The following is a 15,344-nucleotide window of genomic DNA, read 5'->3' on the forward strand; positions in this document are numbered from 1 at the left end:
GAATAAGTATGAACCCAATGTTGGTTACATATACTCTTTCAAAGTTGTGTATTAAATTGTTTAAAAAATGTCCCCTCAGACGGCAGCTATGTTTTACACAGCAAAATTCAATTTAATTTTTTTAATGGTTCCTGAGGGTTTGACGCTCTAATATTTTGAGAATTATTGACACACCATCTGAACTTTGAAATGATAATGAATTTGCATGAAATAAATGAGTTTGAATTTTGACCCCTTTTGGGACTCAATGTTGTCATTTATAATGAAATAGCCCTCGAGGACAATACAAACTTTTCTTTTTTAGGCCTGGCCCTGAGGTCTGTCTAAAGTTTGTTCATATACCAAAAAGTTCCTTCTCCGTAGGACTAATCTCCATAGTTAGACCAGGACTAACTTGTTTTGTGCATACAAACCTTTGAGTCTTATAATTATTTCACCTGATTTGGGGTTATTCCAAAGAGGATAGACCAAAAGAGAACCAACTTTGCATGTATCTTGCGCATCAAATACATTGTGCCAATAACACATGCAAGCTTAAGGGGCATTTTGTGATCCATAGCCTCATCCTCCACTTTTCTCACAAATAGTTTATGAAGCCGGAAACCTATGCCTTCATAATGATTTTGTGTGCAAAATTTTGTTTGCAGATTCATGCGCTCAGCAAGAAATATCGTCTAAATTGTATTTATGCTGTGTTAACAGAATGAAATTACAGCAGTGGTCTATGGAGCAATGTAATATACATGATCATGCATAACTCGCAAATGCAAAACCAGAATCAACTAAAATTTTCAGAATAAACTGTTTTCGTGGAGATCTACTCAAACAAGCCATAAAAAGAAGATGCTAGAATCACAAAATACTCCTTCAAGTGCAAATTATCTTTTGATTTCAGGCTTTGCCGATAAATGAGGCGGTTGGTCCTCTTTGGGTCCAATCTCCTTGGTTTATTCAAACATGATTATAAAACACTATAAAATACAAGGAATTTCAGGTTAACTTCCTTGGACAGAAAAAAAAATCAATGCTTACAAATCAGAAATGTAATCACAATATATGTGACACGATCAAGGGAAATGAGTCAGATGTTGCTAATATTGATTTTGAGATATTGGCAAAGAAAGTGTTAAAATTCTTTTGTTTTATATTGTTTTCAGCGATTGATAAATTGGCGTAACTTCAGAAAGAAAAGTCGTATCAACATGGGGTTTTCAGTTTCTGAAAGCTCTAAATGTCCTCTTTAGAAACATGTGTGAAACTCATCATCGACCAGGGCCGACATGTGACTCATTCCCCTTGATCATGTCACATATTACTCATTTGTGTTATCGTAAACAGCACCATTCACATAGACTACTCTTTGGCTCACCTCAAGTTCGTAGTGACGTCAATGCTTTTGTACGAATACATATACGCTTTGCATAATTAAGATTACGAGCGAGATTTAATACTGCGACCAGCGAAATATGCACCAACTTCACTGACGGACTTGAGGCTAACCAATGTATAGAATGATATCCTAGTAGGACAACCAGACTAGAGTATATCGTCAGCCTACTATGCTAATTGCCTAAGTCACTTTTTGTAATTTTGAGAACAAAGTACAAAATGTGGTTCAAGCATGCATCAGTTATGTAATCACCCTAATTATTTCGGATTATTCCGTTTCATTAGTATCATTATCATTTGTTTTTGTGCAAAGATCGGTGAATAAATGTGTTTAAATGCATGCTTGTACCATATTTTGTATTTTGTTCTTGAAATTACAAAAAATAACTTGGGCAACTAGCGTAGTAGGCTGACGATATGTTACATGATCTAACCCAACCAGGCCAATGATGGCAATTGTGAAATTGAGATACAGGCCAAAATAGCAATAAAATACACAAGAAAATTAATAACTGTAAAACACCACCAAAATATGCTACGCATATGAATTTCAGCAATAGTACACAGTTACTGGGCAAGTTGTTGATGATAATAACTCAATTTCCAAAATTGCCTTCTTTGGCCTAACTAGACCAGATCATACCATTGTCTGTACACTCCTGTGGTGCACTCATTGAGTCTATATATAAATAAAAGCTCAATTTTTGAGTCCATAATAGCACAAACTATGCGGCTGGCTATCGGATGCTCTGCCTCATCTTCAAGCTTCCAGCTCCTCCTTTCCTATCACCACCAAGTACTCCTTTCTCAGCGGCTTTCTTCGATACAGGGTCCCTGGCAAAGCACTTCCAGAGTCTAAGGGTCTCGTCGGCTGCGGCGGAGACTACTGTGGAACCGTCTGGGCTCATGGCCATGTGTAGGATGCGAGATGTGTGACCTGGAATGGGGAAGAAAAGTTGAATTATTGAGTGATTGAACTTTACTTTCTCTTCTTGCGTACACAATTATTGATAGCAGCTTGGACATGCATTGTCTGCTGCATTGGTGTTCTTTGTTTCAAAAACACATGGGTCATTCATGAAGGACATATGTGACCAGCTCCAACAAAACCCGGAACAAGGCATGCTTTTGAGTTATAGACCTTTAAAGATGACATTCCCATAAAAAAAAAATCAAATTTTGGAATTCTTAATTTCATGGTATTTGACGGTGGGACTAAGTGGACTTTCAAATCCTTGAAAGTACTTATTAAAAAGAGGTTTATTTTTTTATCAATAATTAACAGTTGAACTATGATAATCCCTATTCAATCCTGTGTAAGGAAGGAAACTATATAGCCCATTACTCAGAATAGCAATTTGGCAAGAATATATAGGTATCATTTACAAAATTATCTATATCTTGAAAGTATTGATACGTAGTATGTATGTAATTTTGGTATATTAAATCTACACCCCCTAGTGCTTAGATTTTTATTCAAATCATGAAAGGTCAAAAATGTTACTTGTTCCTGAATTTGTCAGAACGGGTTACATTATACTACTGGGTTGTACAGGTGTACAGCAAACCAATTTGCGACTTTATGATCATTTCTTGGTATCAAGTCACATAGCCCAGGCTTATATTGTCACCAATATAATCATTTTTTTAGGGGGGGGGGGCATTTTAAATCTACACCCCCTATGTAGGAGATTAAGTCATGTCTTCCACAGGGGTGGATTTCAACTGGAATAGACATCTGTTTCTGGTCAGCTGTGACTACTAGATTGAAAAAGGCATAAGATAGTTTGTCCATTATGTCTTACCTAATAATTCAGCTATTCTTGTCATGGTGGGGTACTTCCATACGATGAGTTGATTCTGTGCATAACCATGGGCTGACAGTAGCTCCCGGTGTTCTTTAGACCATAACAAAGCACATACCTATAGATAAAAGACAATGGAAATTCACAAATTAAACAATAAGCTTTTGTTATGTTAATGCAGACTTGAAAATGGAGAGACAGCAAGCTCAAAACCTAATACAAAATTTTAAATCAAAGACACCTGCAGTTTGTTACGATGGCTCAGTTTATAATATACTCCGGGTCACTACACAGCTGTTGGGTGCAGCATTTACACATCTATGCTTTTGTCAATTTACAACTTTCCTGCACCTGGAAAATAATTACAGTGCACCGTAGACAGAAAATACAAATCAGACAATGAAAGTTTTAGATTTGCAGTATATGGATATGATCTAGTACTGGGGACACTCTATGTGCCGATTATTGCGCAAATAAAGCATTCAGGCACAGCTTGTCGATCTAGAACTTGAGGTTTTTGTTTTGGAGAATGTTTGTGGAAATAATGAACTTTTTTAAATTATGAAAATTTCATGCGGTAAGTTCTGAAGCATGCGGCCGGTGGACGTAAATCTAAAACTGTAATTACCATGGCCTAAGGGTACTCTTCTATACTTACACAGCAAAGTCTTTACCAAATTCAGGAGCAGAATCAGGTTTTTTAAACTAATATTTTAACTATATTTTTAACTTATATATTATCAAATTGTTGATTTTGTTTGTTTATCTTTGGGTGGAATTTAAAGACTGTATCCCTTCATATATGTTCCTGAGCTAACCTTGGTCTCTCCTGCTGACATTATAATTAGTACTTTAATAATACCATAACATTTCATCATATATTACAGTGTTATGTTCATACCTGTGACTTTGTGTCTACGCTGCTAAGGCAGGCTCCAGAGCTGACATTCCAGAACCTAATATGTCTATCTGCTGTTCCTCCACCACTTGCTAACACACTGGATTGCCATGGACACCAAGCAAGGGCCTGAAATAAGACACGCAAATTGTTAATGAGATTAATTAAATAGCCAGGTTTATAAGAAATTCTGTGTCAATTTATATGTATTCATTATTATTCAAAAGGAATGGACATCAGCCAAAACCAACATGATGGCTGGCAGAATCTCTCATGTTCCATTTTCCACCCTGATGTGGCAGTGACATCAGTGCATATTTCAATGAGCGCAGCTTGAAATCGTCAGCGATCGCTCAAAGCGCTGGCACATACAGGCACAGTATAAATGTGTGTGCGAAACAGCTGCCCCAACGTATTGACGGCACTGCCACATCAGGGTGAAAATGGTATTGTATTGTATTGCAACCATGCATATCAAGTTCATTTTTAATAAGATGAGTTGCTCGAACTTGGGACTCATCAAAAAATGTTCAATGGTAATTTGCTCTGCCGGAATGGTAAAGATAAACGGTACTTTGCTATTTTCCAAGACTGAAGTCATGGCCTAGAAAGATCTCTAAGGTTTGGTCTCGTAATTTATCAGAGTTATCAGCGTGGCAGCTGGGCAGTTACTTTTTGCTCAACATCTGTCTAACACTGTTGTTCATGCACAAGCAAATACTATAACTCAAAATTGTCAGTTTTAGCATTTTTTTTAAATAATGGCAGACAGTTTCTGGCATGAACAATTAACAATTATCTTGCATGAAGTTGGAGTAGCCTACAGTGCTACTATTACGTATTATTTCAGGCAACGGTCGAGGTCCAAAGCTCTTAACCCCCGGAGCACTACCTGCTGATCTAACATTGCCTCTGATTGGTGAATTACATGCTATCTTCACTTTAATCACCAATCAGAATGAAGCTTTGCAAATAATTCACCCCAATTTTTTTGCATGGTGAAATTATTCTAACAATGTTGCTGATTGGTCCAAATGATAATGAAAGCTTCTTTCTGACCAATAGGCAGGTAGTTCTCATAGAGTTAATGTACCTGTAGTTTTCAGTAAAGCTCACCTTGACAGCAGCTTGATGTTGGCTGAACGTATGTAGAGCGGTGTTGACGTTGGGTTGCCAGATGTTCAGTAAGTTGTCGTTGGCGCCGCTAGCGAGATATCTGCCGTCAGGTGACCACTTGAGTCCACACACCTCCTGCGTGTGACCGGCCAAGGTGCCGACGTGGTGGTCAGGGACTCGAACATCGTGGTGGTGGATGGTACCTGTTCTTGAACCACTGTTGAAAAAAAGCAGTTAAAAATTAAAAAGATTAAACAACTCATCTTAAAGACTACATAATGATATTTACAGGCCCGTACGCAGGATTTTATTTGGGGGGTGCTGATTTTGAAAAAGTGGACTTTTTTCCAGGGGGGGGGAATTTTGTGAAAAGTGGACTTTCTTCCCCAAATTTGGACCTTTTTTGACCAAAAAAGCGTACCCCCCACCCGCGTACGGGCCTGGATATTTATAATTTCTGGATGTGGTTACCACAATTCACTACATGTTTTGTTCACACCATCAGAACAAAATACCTATCTCGGGTGTTAACTTTTACTGGGGTAATAAAAAAAATTAACTTTCTTCTTCTGTTACCAGAACATGTGGGTTTTGATCAGGTCACACCTATTGTTACATGTACATGGTTGTGCTTCTTATTACAAAACAGCTGGAGCAATACAACTCAATTTGGAAGCATATTGTTTTAATGGTAGGCCTCTGTATGCTCATAAACATAAAGTTGGTATTAATTCATTTATATTTGTTGCAAATATATTTGTTTAATTCTTGCGTGGTCCATGTACGCACTGGCAATCGTTGATCGCATAGAAGAGACAAGGTCTCCACCCATTCTACGCACCGATTTCCACCACAAAAGAATTTGGACAATTTTCTTTACATTCTGAGGTTCAAACCAAACACAAACTGTGTATACGCTTCCTTGACGGGATTATTTGTGTCTGATTCGTTACTCTGAAAAGTGAAATACTCAACTATGTTATGGCTATAGGAGGATGTGTCCCACCGATATATCTTACCTGCTTAAAATATATGCATTCCAGGATAGCGCTCCAACTCTTGCGGCATGGCCACTCATATTCCGTAGCCTTCTGCTAGACTCGACGTCCCAGAGCTGTGAATTAAAAAAGAATTATGCAACCAAATTAGTGCAAATGCAATGTTTGATTTATATTCAGTTTTACATTGTGCCAGTTGCTTGCAAAAGAAAGAAGTTTGATCTTTAGCGAGGTGTATCATTCTTGTTGCTTCTTTTCTATGAAATACTTGTTGGATGGAAGAAGATCCCTTTGCATTTATATTAATACACTCCCAATTCGCTTCAAAATGATGGTTTTAAAAACTTAGTTTTAAGTTGATGGCTTTATGGAAAAAGTACTTCACTGAGAAGAGAGTATTACTTTTTGTGCTCCTCTGAGTCTTTCATCGTTCGCAGAAAACATAAAATTCAGCAAAAGGAAAAGATGAAAATGTTTTATATTTTGCAACATGAAAATAACCACTATTACACTTTTTCAATACTTATTGGAGTCTGTATATATTGGAATATGATGTAATTAACAATCCATTTTCTTGATCACTAAAAAATCTTATCGCTATAGTTTGATCAGCTCGTATTATGGGCGGGAATTGTTAGGCTTTTACCACTACGCCGAAAAGTAGACCCACATAAAGAGTGATAAAGTTGACCTGTCTGGCCTATATATTGTGCATGTTAAATAAAGTACAGACAGAGGATAGGACTTAAATTAATAATTTGTGATACTTCTGTCGAGTTTCAACAAAACAGTTCTTGAAATAAAATATATTGATATTAATCTGTGATGTTATAAGGCCCGCCGAGCTGATCAAACTATAGTCATCTTTTACTATTCAATCTACCTGTACGTCTCCTGAGCTAGTTCCAATAGCTAGATAGTTGCCTTCTTTGATCCACGACACCGACCCTATGTAGTCTTCCGGGTTCTCTAATTGCATCAGCTGTTTGATCTCCCCATTACCGGCGTTCCACAGGTATACGTTGTTGGCCAGTGACACGGCAAGATGGTTGTGGCAACTCCAGTCTATCAGATTCAAATCTGGGTAATCAATCAAGGATTACAGATTAGTTTGACAGTTCACAAACTGTGGGTTATGACCCTTGTGGGGGCAGCAGCTTCTCCTAAAAGGTGTCGCGGGTCATGTAACCCATTTTGACATTAAAATTGCACATTTTTGCTCGCTCAGTGAGCATTTGTCTCGGCTAACTCATGGGAGCCGGTCAGCTGGATAATTTGAAAATTGTGCTCCCTTTGCCTGGTACACTAAAATAACACCATTATATCAATTTATTCTGTTGGTCACACCATATATTTCTGTCAAGAGGGAAAAAAGTTGGGGAAACCCTGGATTAGTTGGTACAAGTTTACAAGTTTGTAAACTTTTTAAATCTCAAATTGTGGGATAGGCTTTTATGACAGGAATTCATAACAATTAGTGGGTTTTTAGCGGGTTAGCCGTCGGACAAGTTTAGAACTGTCAACAGGTCTAAACTTGTCCGGCAACCCGCTTAAAAACCCACTAATTGTTTTTTTAATCTCCTCTCAAATTTTGACAATCAACATACTTGAGTATTTTGTAATTCTAGCATCCTCTTTATTTTATTTATTTATGGCATGTTTCAGTAGATCATCAATGAAAAAGCCAATTCTCAAAATTTCAGTTGATTTAAAGTTCATAATTATATGTAAAACTTGTACATAGTACAACATTGGCCCATGCCACTGTCTTGCTATTTTGTTCTGTTTACAGAACCTGCCAATTTGACAACATTTTGACAAACTAATGATGAATCTGTAAGAATTTTTTTGCGCACAAACATTACGTGAAAATAATGACAGGTGGCTAACTAAAACTCCATGTTGTTTGAATACTCACAGTAATCATCCAGTATTTCCGGTGCATCTAGAATCCTCTCGGGTGCCTGAGGTATATGTCTGATGGTCTTCCGGCTGGACCCTGGTGTTTTATTCTGACTGTACAGCACTTTCAGATTATTCTGGAAACCTACAAAAACGAGCAATGAAACAGATTATTAAAACAATAGATTGTAGTCCACAGCCCAAAACTAAAAATTGGATGATATTCAAACAACCAAATCTGCAAAAAAGTACACAATCATGACATAGGCCCAGGTTTCTGGTGGTGTAAGAATTTTGAACTTTTTGGAGTAAGTAGGGGGATCGAGGCTCTGGATCATGAAGTGCCCCTTAAAGAACATGCTTGATATGTTTACACTCTTGAGTCTGCTACTAAACACAATGTAATTAAATTGTCAAACAAGCTCACTAAATTATATAAGCTATAATATATGAACAAATCTTTAACCCCAACTCCCTTTCTGCTGTTAATTGCCTCCAAAACTTAGGATTTGTAGTAAAGTTGTGTTTTTTACCAATGTTGATATATTTTCACAGCTCGCCAAGTGATTTTACTTGAGGTTTCGTGATCAATAAACTGGTAGAAGTGTTATAGTTAAAAAGCTTGAGATGATATTTTATAATATGGGTCCTAAGGCAGGCATTTTCAGGTAATTTTGTACCCGGGTACCCAACCTCTTTCGGGCAGGTAATCAGGTACCCGAAATGGCAAAGAGTTTTTTGGGAAATTGGAGCGTCCCTGGACCTAGAGCTAAACTAGGATCATTATACCAAGAACACAAAATTATCACTTTGCATATTAAAAACACCAACATTTTTCTCTTTTGCAGGTCAACCATGAATAATCGTAGCATTTTGTTCTAGGTCCAGGGACACTCCAAAAAATAAATTTATCTTAAAAATTTTGGTAACCCAATGCTGTCTCTCTTTTACCTTCTGGTCCTGTAGGTGGCTTGTTCTTGTACGACAAGATCCTAGAGCTGAGTTGGTTGCCGTTCAGGTTGTCTGACATCAGCTTCTGGTACTCCAGCTTGGACGGACTTTGCACCAGCTCTGCATCCGGGTCTGCTGTGGCGGTGTTGGACAGCATGAAGGAGCTCAGCTCGTAGTTGGTGGCGCTGCGGTTGGGGATGAAGCGGTCCCCTCTCGTGGGCGTCTTGGACGGGGTCTTGGAAGACTTTCCTGGCGTCCTACTTCTTGATGACTTGCCTGCACAGTGCACATAAAAAAAGGAAATTAATATCGGCTTACAAATAAAATTATAAAGGGTGTGGTTCAATAAATATCCAAGAAAACAGCTTATTTCAAAATTTTAGTTTTATACAGACATTGAATTGTGAGTTGCATTGCATTCAGGCCTGTCGGAAAAGCTACGAATCTTGAATGTCCTAGTTTTGAAGTTTAGTCCTATTAACTTACCGTTGAAATTGTACTTTTCATTTTCAAAAGTGCTTTGACTTCCAAGGGGCTTTTCCCCCTTGAACAGCTCTGCCACTTCAAACCCCAAATGTGGGCTGTACCACTTTTAATTTGCTTCTGACGGGCCTGATTGCATTATTGACCCATTGATACTATTGTATTTTAATTTTGGGCTCTCAATCTCGGCAGCTGATTTGCACAATTTTTTTGTTTTCAATTTTGTTTTTAATTTTTTTAATTATTTAAATTTAATTTTTCCCAAGTTTTACCTCTTTGACAAATGTTTTTATAATATATTTTATGTATTACAATACGGTACCTGGAGTCTTATTTTTGGATGGAGTCTTGCTGTGGAAGGACCTGTTGGATGCTTTCATAGGAGACGATGTACTGGCATTCAGACTCTTGTTGAGACTTTTATTTAGACTTCTGTTCATGGATGTGTTGCATCCCGGCACCTCGCTTGCTTTTCTCTGCCAACGCATGGCGGGACCACTTGTCGGCGCATCCAGCTTCATCAGACTGCTGATCTCGGTGTCGAAGTTCAAATGCGACATGGTTGTTGTCTGTGCTTGTCAGTTATCTGTTTTGAATTAACAACAAATTAAAATCATATTATAGACCCTAGAAAGTTGATTTGCAATTTGCATATTATTGTGTCAAGACAAGGGGTACACAAGTCATTGTTATGTAAATTTGTATCCATGACTATGTACAACAGCATGTATACATGTACAGTGAACTTCAGTTGACCAGGCACTTCAAAATCAATAACCACTTGAACAACTTGATACAATGACTGACACCAACTTGCAACAGATAAAGTTGATTTGCATATTATCAAGACAATGGGAACACAAGTCATTGTTATCCATGATTGCAATAGCACACAGTGAACTTCAGATAGGCACTTCACCAATCAATATTCAATTTGGCCACTTTTGATACAACATTGACTAACACTGGCAGAAGCCAATGCCAATCATTTAATTTTGTTACTCTGCTGTATGTACATGAAATGTGATACAGAATTAAAATGTATGCAAAATTGCAAATTATCTATAATCAATTTTTTATAAAAATATGTTTGCACTACTAAATATATTTTTTTTTATCTGAAAACCATAAAATACTAATGGTTCATCTCAAAGCCCTTCAAAACTTAAATCGTTTTTTTTACTTTAATATATTATCTGTGGGGCGAGCTTTTTGACAAGAATAGACCACCTTTTCATCTCAAGGATGTTTCACTTTGGTCACAATAAAGACTTTTATTGAGATTTTGGGTCTATGCCATTTTCACATCTGACGTGAGATTTGTGGTGGATTTGGATTATCAATTTTTAATAATATTAGTGTATAGGGGCCTATTGCAAATTCCCAACAAAAAAAAAAAAAAATCAAAAATTATTTGATATTATCAGGACATTTGATATGTCTGATGTGCTCTTGGGCCCCACAATAAATATGGTGCAAAGATGGATGACCGACCCCTTAAATTGAAATTGCAGAGTTGATGATCTGCATTCACATCAAGACCATAAGTATACATGACTACCAGATGACAGTTAATTTTACACAACAACTGGCCAGCACAAATTTTAAAATATAGGTGTTGCTCAGTTTAATTCTCTGTTCACATTTCACACAAGCATGATATATAAAAAGCATTAGGCCCTATGATAAAATAAAAGGTGTTGATACTCTTGATACATGGTCATGTTTTTTAAACTGGGACCCTAAAAAAGGTGGTGCTGTCACATTTTGCTAAATCATTTTGTCTTCTTATTCCTATATTTTTGCTAAAATTCATCATGAACAAATGGTTTTGGTCTTATTTTGAAGATAAATTATTAATCTAATGAATTAATAACAAATATAATTAAACAAATGTATTAACTAATTACAACAGCTTAATTAAGTTAATTAGTCAGGGGTGGTGCCGGAAGTGGAGGAGCTCTGTGTAATTCCAATGGGAAGTTGGTGTTCATTAATAAAATTTATGCACTTTGTTGCCTAGTAGAAGTGAAAATGCATTTGCATAATGTTAATCTTATTTTTTAACTTTCTATAACTATAATTGCCTAGTTAATCTTAATAAACTTAGTAATTACGGATTTAATAAGCTTTTAATTAATGCAATAGAATTTTTGCATGCATATGAAATAAATTTCAATATTGTTTTATATTTGAAATATAAAATAAATCTATAAGGAGATTATTACAGTCAAAGGATTTAATCTGATGACATATTGATCTCTGGTTATTGTTAAAAGTTTATTGATGTATAGGCTATTTGTGCATGTATATGCCTACATGTACATGTACCTTTGTTACTAATTATTCACTGTATATTGATTTTTGGAACACCCTATATAGGAATTGGATATTTAAATTTGATATTATAGCAATTCTTTGAACTATATTGAATATATTTTCCAAATTTAATGGCACTTAGTGAAATTTTACATAAATTAACAAATTTAAAATACAACTTTTTTCACACCCTGTATAACACAATGGGCTTAACAAATATAGTGCAAACTATATATTTAATGAAAGGACTAACTGTGTACATTGCAAATATCAAGTTCATTTTCCAATTTAATATACTATGTAGAAATATTGAAGTGGTAAAGAAATTAAATTTTTCGGTATTTTTCAATGGAATCACCCTGTATATTTTTTTTTGGTTTTTTTGTATATCCACTCAAACTTTACAGATTTGCAATCATGACAATATATGCTTTCTAAAAATGTATACTTTTACTAGTTTGGGTGAAAAGTTTTTGAAATATAATCAGAAATACAAAAAAGGAGTTCATTTTTTACAAATTGCAAGATGTGACACAATTGGGTCCCACCTCAAAAAACATGACCACATGTCAATTGTCAATCAATACCATCAATTGTATCCATGACTACCATTGAAGTTGAGCTCACAATGAATCCAGGTACCTCACAAATCAATACTCACTTGACTTCTTGACACAATACACTATACACATTTTTTGCAGATTTGGTTGTTTGACTTATTAATAACACAAAAATAATTAGGCCTACTGCAATATTATATTTCTTTGACTTGAGAACGGTTAAAATTTTGATATGAAAACGAAAGCATTATATTAATCAGGACTGATAGTTTCTAAAAAATATCAATTGTAATCTGATCTAGACAACATGACATGTAGGCATAATCCATGAATCTGATAATTCAAAATTTTTTTGACCGTAGACCCTAAAACATCTCAGCTGACTATTTCCATGGTTAAGGGGGTACTACACCCCTGGCCAATTTTGTGCCTATTTTTGCATTTTTCTCAAAAATCATAGCACATTGGTGACAAGTAAATATGTATATTATAGGGCAATGACTACAACTACTGTACTGAAAATTCAGCAACTCAAAGCAAGTAGTTATTGATTTATTGATCAAATATTGGTTTTCCCTCATTTTTGACTGTAACTCCAGAACTATTGTATGTGCTGAAATAAAATTTCCAGTGCAGTAGTTGTAGTCCTTGCCCCATAATATACATATCTTACTTGTCCCCAATGCGCTATAATTTTTGAGAAAAATGCAAAAATAAGCACAAAATTTGGCAGGGGTGTAGTACCCCCTTAAAATGATTTTACCAAATGATGATGACAGGGAGAGCAGTCGGGTAGTTACTAAATTCCCGAATAGTAAAAATGTACAGAGGGGCCTATGCTATAAATGTATCCCGCACGCCGTGTACATACTGTGCATACGTGTTCGACTAATATTTCCATCGTAATAATAAAACGCCGGTTCCATCGTTTTATTCAAAATCTCGGATTTTGACAAAACTACAACACCTAAAGTCTTGATTTTTGCAGAGTATCTTTATTGAATAAAGTACCGTACATTACAATTGTGAAAAAAACAGAATTAAAAAAAAAATTGAGGTCATTCTCCTCAGCAAATGTTATGGCTTTAATTTAAAATTAAAATTTTAATTCCTACATGTAGTTTACAATTTAGAAAATTTGTGAAATTGCTAATTTTTATTGCCCTTAAAGTTAAACCTGCAATAAACAACCACAACACGATCTATCTTGACTCTTGAGTGACGCCATGAATGTCAACCGACCGAATACCGACATTCGGTAGGCTGGCGTGATGTCACGATAGATCGCTTCAATCATCATCGATTCATGATCATCCCATGATATTCCTATCATTGTTTTTGCCCGCATTTCATGATTTTGGCTGTAATTCCAGCTCAGTGAGCTTACTGAGCTAGCATGAGCTTGCTCTGAAGTCTACTGAGGGGAGGGGACCCTTTAATAAATTAATTACAAGAAGTTAACCCACATGACCAAGCCCTGTACCGTACCAAGATAGTCCAACAGCCTTCTGATGTTCTAGCTTGTTCGAAAAATTCTAACTTTCGTATGAACAACCGATAGCTTGTGATACTAAAGTTAGTTCGTTTTGCGCTCATGTAACGTTCCTTGTTTGGTACATGTACACGGTTGGCATACAGGACCCAATATCATGCATAATTTTGCATATGAATAAAATCTTCTTCCTCAAGTTAAAAAAAAAAAAAAAAATATGAGGATATTATTCTTGACATATTAGTGACACCATGTGCTATATTCCTTCTTCAATTCATCATGACTTTACTCACGAAAAACGGCATTTTGTGCCAATTTTTCTCGAGTGATCGCCAGACATCGCACAGTCCCCATTGCATTGTAAATAGGTGATCAACACGTGTAGTGCTGGGCTCGCATGTTCAAGAACCGGAAGGGTATCACCATCAGTTTGCAATGACAAGTCAATCTTTGCAAATCGGGAGATGGATTTTTTTGCACAGCACTGGATTTTCTCAAATCTTTAATCACAATGGCAGTTGTCAAAACATCTTTGATCAAGCAAGGACAGGAACTCATAATATGGTCGGAATTTGTACTTCAGCGCCTGTGTTTCCGGTTAAAAGTAAGCAAACACTTCAGATAAGCTAAGATACATAAATGTTAGCCAAGCTAAATTGAAGCCAAACTGGACAATCTAAAAAATTGTTTTGCTGCGTTTTAAAACTGAAGACGCAACGATGACTGACCGTGTTATACTAGCAATCTCTATCTTCTAATTCTATCCACACATAATTAACTATCGTGTCGTCGTGGATAGTAGATAGATTTCTCGATCAAGTTCTAGCATGCATGTACTATGTAGCGCCTGAACAGGGCGATGTGCACTACACTACAGCACACCATCATGACCAATGACCATGCACCAGTGCCAGTCCAGAAGCAGCATAGTGATTTATAGTGGAATCAACTTCTAATTTATATTAATTCAATCTTTATTCTGGTAAGCTCTAAGAATTTACGAAGTGCAGGATGAGTTCAAAAACATGCATATTAAATTATAACCCCGATCATCATGCGAGATGATGCATGGAGAGAATCCCCCAATGTCACAATGACGATGATGCATGCAATGCCAATCATGCAATGAACACATTGTCAATGAACATGATGAATGATGCATGATGCATGGATGATCATGATGATGGAACGGCTGGTTAATTTACCGTGATAATTTTATCTTTTAGCATATTTAAATAAATTATACTCATCTTACCTTTGCTCAGTAGCAGACAATGAAGAGATCGATTTGTTTTTAACACTTGCAATAGGATATAAATGTGTAAAATTAGACGACAAAAGGTAGCGATTTGTTGTTTACATACATTCACGAGTGATCAGCTGGCGTCTTGTGATTTAAATGACCCGCGTGAACTCTACTCTGATTGGTCG

At 36.3% G+C, this 15,344-nt stretch overlaps 1 protein-coding gene across 1 annotated transcript; it reads right to left on the minus strand.

Annotated features, from left to right (window-relative positions):
- Nucleotides 1–114: 114 nt before the first annotated feature.
- Nucleotides 115–15,319, minus strand: LOC140146156 (cell division cycle protein 20 homolog). Its single transcript, XM_072167914.1, has 10 exons — nucleotides 15,169–15,319; nucleotides 9,865–10,128; nucleotides 9,060–9,335; nucleotides 8,125–8,253; nucleotides 7,090–7,286; nucleotides 6,228–6,322; nucleotides 5,209–5,425; nucleotides 4,096–4,221; nucleotides 3,195–3,312; nucleotides 115–2,326 (listed from the first exon to the last, which is right to left on the minus strand). The coding sequence occupies exons 2-10, from the start codon at nucleotides 10,100–10,102 to the stop codon at nucleotides 2,127–2,129; spliced, it is 1,596 nt and encodes a 531-aa protein (XP_072024015.1). The 5' UTR covers nucleotides 10,103–10,128; nucleotides 15,169–15,319; the 3' UTR covers nucleotides 115–2,126.
- Nucleotides 15,320–15,344: the final 25 nt, after the last annotated feature.

This window comes from Amphiura filiformis, chromosome 2 (genome assembly GCF_039555335.1).
Source record: "Amphiura filiformis chromosome 2, Afil_fr2py, whole genome shotgun sequence".
Taxonomy (NCBI): domain Eukaryota; kingdom Metazoa; phylum Echinodermata; class Ophiuroidea; order Amphilepidida; family Amphiuridae; genus Amphiura; species Amphiura filiformis.